The 8,421-nt window shown below is 38.5% G+C and overlaps 1 protein-coding gene across 1 annotated transcript in view; it reads left to right on the top strand.

The window, feature by feature from the left end:
• The window catches only part of GALR1 (galanin receptor 1), a 32,200-nt gene extending 24,001 nt beyond the window's left edge, over positions 1–8,199 (top strand). The window contains exons 3-4 of the mRNA XM_042464176.1: positions 1,806–1,871; positions 6,970–8,199. Of these exons, the coding sequence (XP_042320110.1) occupies positions 1,806–1,871; positions 6,970–7,287 (384 nt within the window). The 3' untranslated portion in view covers positions 7,288–8,199. The remainder of the gene's footprint in view (positions 1–1,805; positions 1,872–6,969) is intronic.
• The last annotated feature ends 222 nt before the right edge of the window (positions 8,200–8,421 follow it).

Below are 8,421 nucleotides of genomic sequence, written 5' to 3'. Positions count from 1 at the left end.
GCTATATTAATTTATATTGCACCATTTCTCCCAAAATTAGGACCCGGGGCAGCTTACAATATTAACAAAAACAGTACATTTAAAACATACCAAAATAGTACATTAAAACAGAATTAAATTACTACAATATTAAAACAAATTGCATGTTAATAATACTCAAGGCTGGCTAATGTACTTTCAAACAAGAGGCAAAACATCCCACAGGTGGGATTTTTACGACCTGAGAGTAAAATTACAACAACAAAAAAGAACAATTCCCTGCCCTTCATTGCATCCAAAATCTATTTCCTGAGACAGCTGTCTTTTGTTAGTAATAGTGCCAATCTGATGAAATGGCAGCCTTTCATACAACACTATTAAATTATTTTAAAACCAAAGACTCTAAGACATGCCATATATCTGTGATTGAAAACAGATTTAAACTTTTTTTGGCCTGTAGTATTCTCAAACTCCAATCCTACAAGGAAAGTTTCCAGCTGGAACTTTTAGAGGAACTTGAAGGAGCCCTGATTAGACTTAAGAACACTGTACAACTTTTGTAAGGTGTATGTTGTTTAGGTGTGTCTGAAATCTTGTCAGGATTGAGAAAAAATGTTACCGTTACAGGCAAAACTGATAAAAACAGAATAAGACTACATGATACTAGGCATAATGGGATTGTCTAAAGCACAGTACTACTAGCAGTATACCACATGAAAACTGAAAAATTGGGAGAAGTCAGTCTCTACATCTAATTGAAGGTTAGTCCAGGAGCAAAGAAATGGATTAATGATATCTTTAAGTATAAGCCATAGATGGTTTGGAGAAGTGTAATTTGTTTAGAAAAAAATGTTCATTAGTATCAGCTGCCTTACTAGAACTGTTAAATGCAAATTCAGAGGAAGGAGCTGGCAAAAACACCTCTGAATACTTCTTGTCTAAACAAAGCTTATGAAATTGTTGGGGTCACCATAAGCTGACAGGTGATTTGAAGCCATGTGTGTGCATGCACACACACAGAATTTCTCATGAGCCAGCATGGTATAGTGTTTTGATGTTTGGATTATGAATCTAAAAACCAGGGTTTGAATCCCTGCTCAGTCATGGAAACCCACTGGGCTTCAAACTCTTTCAGCTTCTGAGGAAGGCAAAGGAAACCCCCTCTGCAAAAATCTTGCCAGGTAAACCTGTGACATCTTTGCCTTAGGGTTACAATACGTTGGCAAGACCTTGAAGACACACTACATCAACACTTTTTGTGGTATCTTTATGGCAGTAGGCATGATTGCCCCTGAGCATTGCATCAGTGGGTGGTGTCAATGGGTGGCGATGTGCACACACCTGCATCTGTGTCCATGAGTATGTGCTCTCATGGAATAATATGAGGTGTGGTAAGCCACAGGCGCTGCTATCCACAGATAGCTATCCCACCAATATAGCGGGCCCACTGTAATAAAAACTAACCTACAGCCGATGATTGATTTGCCTAGGATATTAGGATATCTCTGATATAGTACATTATTATTTGGAAGAAAAAAAGGTATTAATTTTAATAGATTTTACTTCCAAAATAGTGAACATATTGTTGGAATCCATGCACTACAGATTATGTCCCCCCTTTTGATACATACAGTACACATATCTAGAAAAGTTACTATGCTTAGTAGGATGGAACCTTTACCTATGAAATATGCTTATTATTATTATTATTATTATTATTATTATTATTATTTGTACACATTTTCAACCTGTTTGTACATTTTTATCAAGAACTTGCAGCTTTTACTGGATTGTTTGGTTTGTAAAATTCAGATTTCTCTCTGTAGGTCCTTAATCATCTTCATAAGAAGCTAAAGAACATATCAAAAAAATCAGAAGCATCCAAGAAAAAGGTAAACTATTTTCATTTTCTGAGTATCTATTTTAGTTAATACTTTAATTATGACAGCTAAAAGTGTACAGGCTTTGGAATTATTCAGAACTCCTCACCAGGCAAGTTGTTAAACAAATTCCCAAAGGACATGGAAATATTTGATGCTGAAATGCTCACCTGAAATAATGTAATTGTCTTAACATGAATGTGGGAGGAGGTAGCATGCATTCAGATTAGGGTGTGAAAGGCACTATTATGATTGCAAGTTGTATCTGAGAAATGAAATGAACCACGTTTGATTTTCCCCTTCTTAAAAGCAGCCCCTACATATTCAAGCCCACTAATCAGATATTCTGGAAAACAATTATGAGAAATAATAGAAGTTTTATATTACAAAACTGGAGGCAATTTTAGTGAATTAGTTAAAATGATTTGCAATGTAATGATATGGTTACACACACACACAAATATCAGAAATTATAAAATTATTGTTGACACTGTATTTGTGTACACCTGAATCCATCTCACTGAAAATCAAGATTTGGATTTGCAAACTAATCCATTGTAATTCAGACCTAAGAAAAGCTACTGAAGGTTAGGTCCCACTGAGTTAAGTCAGTTTTAGGCTGCATCCACACTGCAAAAATAATCCAGTTTGACACCTCTTTAACTGCCATGACTCAATGCCATGAAATTCTGAAAATTTGCAGTTTTCAAACTGCAGTTCCCAAAATTCCATAGCACTGAGTCAGACCAGATTATTTCTACAGTGTGGATGCATCTCTTTCATGTATACACAGAGACACAAATGCAATTAATTCTGGTGGTAACTGAACTTAATAAGACTTCTTGAGAAAACATTCATAAGATGCACTGTTCAAAGTCCTAATTAATTTCCTAGTGAAAGTTTTTTGGTTTTTTTGTGCATCCCTGAAGATTTATTAGGTGATACAGTCTAGAACTGACATCAGTTAAATATATAAGAAGGTAAATTTCAAGGCTGCTAATGACCTAATGTTATTCATTTCCATTCTTTACCAATAAAATATGACATTTACCAAGGCATGTTAGTACATGCTGTATTCAAAACTAATACCATAATTTATGACACATACCAGCATTTTCCAGGAACTATGAAATCTCTTTACTAATAAATGTTCGCATTTTGAAAATAGGCTGGGAAGTATTAAGAATTATAAAAAACACCAATCAAGCCCCTTTTAGTGCTATCTCCTCTTTACACAGAATGAAGTATTTAAAGCAGTGACTTATTCCAGATTTTATTGTGCTCATCAATAATTGAACAATCAAATACATTCAGAACACTAATGAAGTATTTTCTTCCTTGTATAAAGGTCAAAGTAGGCTTTTAACCTTTGTGCTTTGTCTGGAGATATGGAAGATGCTTCTCAGTTCCTCCGGATGTGCCCTGTCATTTTGTTTCCTCGGTGACTCTTGATTTTCCTTTGCCTGTTTATGATCTTGTATTGTTCTTTGCATATTTACTGAATAAATGCATAAAAATAATACATAAATAATGAAGGGCCAAGAATGTAAAAATACAAAATTAGAGCTTCTATTTATTGGTCAAAACAGAGAGTGAAGTCAAGAAATCAGATGACTAGGAATGGGAAGAGCAGCTATGAAAGAACTAGATAAGACCCTAAAGTGTAAGGATATATAATTGAGCACTACAGTTCGAATCATCCAAACCTTTGTATTCCTCATAACCATGTGTGGATGTGACAGTTGAACAGCGAAGAAAGCAGATAGGAAGAAAATCAACTAACTGGAAAAGAGTGCTGAGGATACCACGGATGACCAAGAAGACAAACAAATGGATCCTAGAACAGATCAAGCCTGAACTTTCCCTGGAAGCCAGGATGATGGAACTGAGGCTGTCATAGTTTTACCACATCATGAGAATGCATGACTTATTAGAAAAGACAGTAACTCTAGGAAATGTAGAAGGTAACAGAAAGAGAGGATGACTGAACACCAGATGGATAAAGTCAGTGAGGGAGGACATGGGCCTTAATTTTCAGGACCTAAACAGAGCAGTGGAGGATAAGGTTGTTGTTTTTTTTTCTGGAGATGTCTCATCCACAGGGTCACCATGAGTCGTGGGCACATGCCAATTCGAGGGCAGTTAACAGCAACAAATTTACTCATGAGTCTGCCTCTGGGTAGGTTCTGCAGCTACCACTTGTAGTACCTGGTTAGGAAGTTAGTTTTTGCATATAGATACATTTTAGGGACTGGAGGCTCATTCTGAAGCAAATTGAGGAACCTCATTATCAATGGCGGGATACAGACGGGCAAAAAGGGGTGTGTTCATGACGTCATGAAGGTATAGCCTTCAGACAGCCCTTACCTGAATGCCACCATGAACACGCCACCCGCACACCCCAAGCGGGAAGAAGCGGCATTAAAAAGGTGCCACTTTTCCCCGCTTCTTTTCTATATGCTGCGCAACTGCGCAGCTCTGTCTATAAGCTGCTGCATTGGTACGCCAGAATTGCTACGCCGCTAATTTAAGTTGCCTATTTAAAAGCTCCGTGTCTGCTGCATCGCATAATGAGTCAGGGTCCTGGAACATGCGCAGTTTGCACCGAAGCTCTAATTAGAGCGTCAGATGCCATGCAGATGTGGAAGCTGCAGCACAGCTGCACTCTATTTTAATGCTCGTAACCCTAACCCTAACCCTAGAGCAACATGTACGCATGCACTGCTAGAATTGTGGAAAGTTTGGAATTTAAAGTGAACCCCTACACACATTCCTGTGCCATTTTCACCTAACAATAAAAAAATGCTAAAACTTTAAATATTTACATATGTACAAGGGAGGTGATGGGGGATGGCAGGGGGACAGCGGTGGCAGCGGCGATAGCTGTGGCTGTGCATTGCAGATTCAGCAAGAGCGCGGGGAACAAAGGAGAGGAGGCATCCATGATGCTGGTGACACTAGCAACGTGCAAGTGGACAAGGATGCCAACACCAGCTGATCACCAGCTGGCAGGAGACCACCATTGTTCTTGGGCAGGGCAGGGGGGAAAGTTTAAAGGGGCCTGGGCGCTTTAAATGTGCACATATGCTTTCTGCCGCCGGTGCTGAGCGCCGCAGCTGCGTAGCTGCGCATCTGCCAGCCGGCAAAAGAAAAAAAAAAGCCCCGTTTTTGGCCGCCCGTGCGGAAGCTGCCTCTCTCTTTGCAGCATCCTCCGAGGCGGCAGTATGGAAACTGCGGGTCAGAAATGGCCCCAGGTGAGGCGTCTTCACTGCCCCCCATGTGGAAGCCCCATACACCTGAGCCATGCCCCCGGGGCGGGCGGTCTGGAGGCTCCGTATTCAGCAGAATACACCTCCAAGACGTCTTCCCCTGCCCGTCTGTATCCCGCCATTGAAAAACATACTCATAAGTAAGCACCCAAATATACTGTTCTATGAGGCAGCCTGGCCTGCCTACTCATAATAGCGACATTTACTCATGAGTAAAATGTGTAATGATGACTAAATGCTACAGCTTGGAAAGAGGCTGATTGGAAAAAGAGAATTTATTTTACCATGAATTTCTAATGTCTTACTTTTGATGTTTATGTATTTCATGTTTGCTGATATTATATTTCATATACTTGTATTTTCCAAGGATAATTATTGGGTGATTACACAAAATAAACAAGGATAGACTTGTAATGTCACCTTGCATGCAAATTATACCACTAATATTACAAAGAGCTCTGAGTTATACTAGAAGAAGATGTTGCAATGGATTTTGAGATAATTATGTAGAAATTATTCTTGCTGAAGGAACCATCAGTGTCAAGTATGATAAATTTTAAGAACCAGAGTGTGAAACTGTGTCATCAATTACATCCACAGCCCCATAATGTTTAATAAGTGAGACCAAATGTAACAGAATTAGAATTATCTTTCTTTATAATTATATATGAAAGAAATACTTGTCTCAGATTAACAGGCATAGAAAAACTTTCTTATCAGAAAATGCTGTAAGAAAAGGCTGATTTTCCACTCCTCATTGAAAATATATGGTATTAAATATAGATTTATTTGTTTCATAGAATAAGAGTTGGAAGAGACCACAAGGCCATCTCGTCCAACTCCCTGCCATGCAGGAATACACAATCAAAACACAAACCTAAGTATGGGTTTATCTGCATTGCATCATTATATGCAATCATTATATCAATTTCATACCATTCTTTAGGGCAGAGACATGACAAAGTGGTATGAAACTGATAGAACCATAGAGCAGAAGCATTCATTATGTTTACTCTGAATTTATTGGTGCTTACTCCCTAGGGATGTAATTCTCACTAAATGTCTTCTTGAGGAAAGCAACAAGTACTTACAGTAATTTCTCCTCACTATAAGAAAGTCTTCAAAAAATACATTGTTTAGAAAGCTTCTTCACAATTCAGAACTTATTCCTGATTTTACATGCACAGAAACTGCTGTTTTATGCAAATCAACCACATGCAAATTTTGCATAGAATAAGCCTCCAAGTACTGCATTTTTTCTATGCAGAAATCAGCCTTTTCTGCTGTTTTCTGTGTTTCTCAACAGTAAAAAAACATGTACAGCAGTGCTCCCATATATGCAGGGTGGAAAGATACAATCCAGATCATCCAGTAAATGCTTGAAAGCATAGATACTGTAGTACCAAACTCTATAAAAGCAATGCTTTTGGACTGCAGTTGACTGCACCTAACTGAAACACTGAAGAGAAAAACTGTGGTTAAGATGGTACATCATATTTTGGGACCGTGGCTGACCACAGGTAACTGAAACTGCAGATAAGGGTGGACTACTGTATTTCAACTATTTCCCCAATATTTTTTAAAATATTCTTTCCATCCCTGTTTCTCCCTAGTGAATATATTTAGGATTGCTGCCCTAGTAATTGATAATACCTGAGCTTTGTTTTTTGGTTAATACTCTCCTTAGTATATTTGGACAGTATGTATGAAAAGATACTGTAGGCATACCGTTTCTTTTTCATTATTTTCTCAATCAACTTTTAATGATGTTGAAGTCTGCATTGTGAGGGCTGTGTTCATGTGTTAATAAATAATCTACTTTTCATATTATTCCTTCTCAGACAGCACAGACAGTATTGGTTGTCGTTGTGGTTTTTGGGATATCCTGGCTGCCACATCATATTGTACATCTCTGGGCAGAATTTGGAGACTTCCCCTTGACTCAAGCATCATTTCTCTTCAGAGTGGCAGCACATTGCCTGGCTTACAGCAATTCTTCTGTGAATCCTATTATTTATGCATTCCTCTCAGAGAATTTTAGAAAGGCTTATAAGCAAGTGTTCAGATGCCAGATTGGTAACAGCTCACCGCTAAATGAAGTCAAAGAGAATAAGAGTAATATTGATACCCCACCATCTACTAATTCAACACATGTTTGAAGAACAACAATAAAGGTCTTTGTCTGCAATGCTGTTTTCTCTCTCACATGAATGGACATATGTTGGGGGGTTGGTGGAGAGACAACCTAAGATGTATTTCAAGATTTCCATTGACAAAAATTGTTCACTTTATAGAAGTTCTATTTATAATAATAGCTGGTGAAAACGAGCAACATTTGCATAAGAAAATCTGAGTTCAAATGAAAGACACTCTAATAAGATTCTTTTTTTTAAAAAAAAGAATTTAGATCTTTGAAAATTACTCCAGAAAATTAATTTCTTAGATGTTAACTCCCTTGGTGCACATTTAGAATGAAAGGCATTTCTTTCTTTCTAACCTTTGTGTCATTTTTCAATATAAAGAAATTAAGTGAAAAAAGAAAGAACTGAGACATTAGTTCTCAAAATATGTCCTTCCTTTTGCACGAAAATAGGGTATAAATCAGATCAGAGGCACATGGGACATGAAGGGTAGAACTGGAACATGCTTCTCCTGCCCTATGCCTGCAGTTTGCAGTAGGGGAAGACCGATGCCAGTGAAAGTTTTCTTTCCATTTCAGACAGTAGTTGTAAAGCTGCCTTGTAGTCTGGCACTTAACTCACTTATATGCCAGTAACGCACGCAGCAGTCCTGGAAGACTTCACATGGGATCTAGCACAAGGATTGAACCAGATCTCAATGTCCCACAATGGTGATGCCATCACAAAACTATGCCAAAACATAAAATCCCACTGGCTAGCCTCGAAGAGGCTCAACACAACTAGAGCCCTTCCAGATGGTGCCAGGGCAAGACTTCCCTGTGGTCTTGTTCCTTTAATGTCTTTTGCCAGTATTTAACTCTTTTCTGGTGTGGAGGTGTTAGAAATCAGTGCAGTGGCACACTAAGAGCAAAGACACCAGTGGCTCAGAGAACAAACAGGCCAAAATAAAGATACTTTAGGTCATTTTGGAAGTATGCTGTTTAAAAGACACACGCATCTTAAGAGGCTAGAAGCTGCGCCAAAGCTGTGCTCTAGTCCTTAAGACTGGAGCGTGGCTTTAGTGCAGCTTCTGGCGTCTTAGGACGCATGCATCATTTAAACAGCGTACCTCCAAAGTGACTCAAAGCAGTTTATTCTGGCCTGTCTGTATTG

Source organism: Sceloporus undulatus, chromosome 4 (assembly GCF_019175285.1).
Source record: "Sceloporus undulatus isolate JIND9_A2432 ecotype Alabama chromosome 4, SceUnd_v1.1, whole genome shotgun sequence".
Taxonomy (NCBI): Eukaryota; Metazoa; Chordata; class Lepidosauria; order Squamata; family Phrynosomatidae; genus Sceloporus; species Sceloporus undulatus.
The sequence above is the reverse complement of the archived record's forward strand: the minus strand, read 5'-3'. Positions and strand labels throughout refer to the sequence as shown.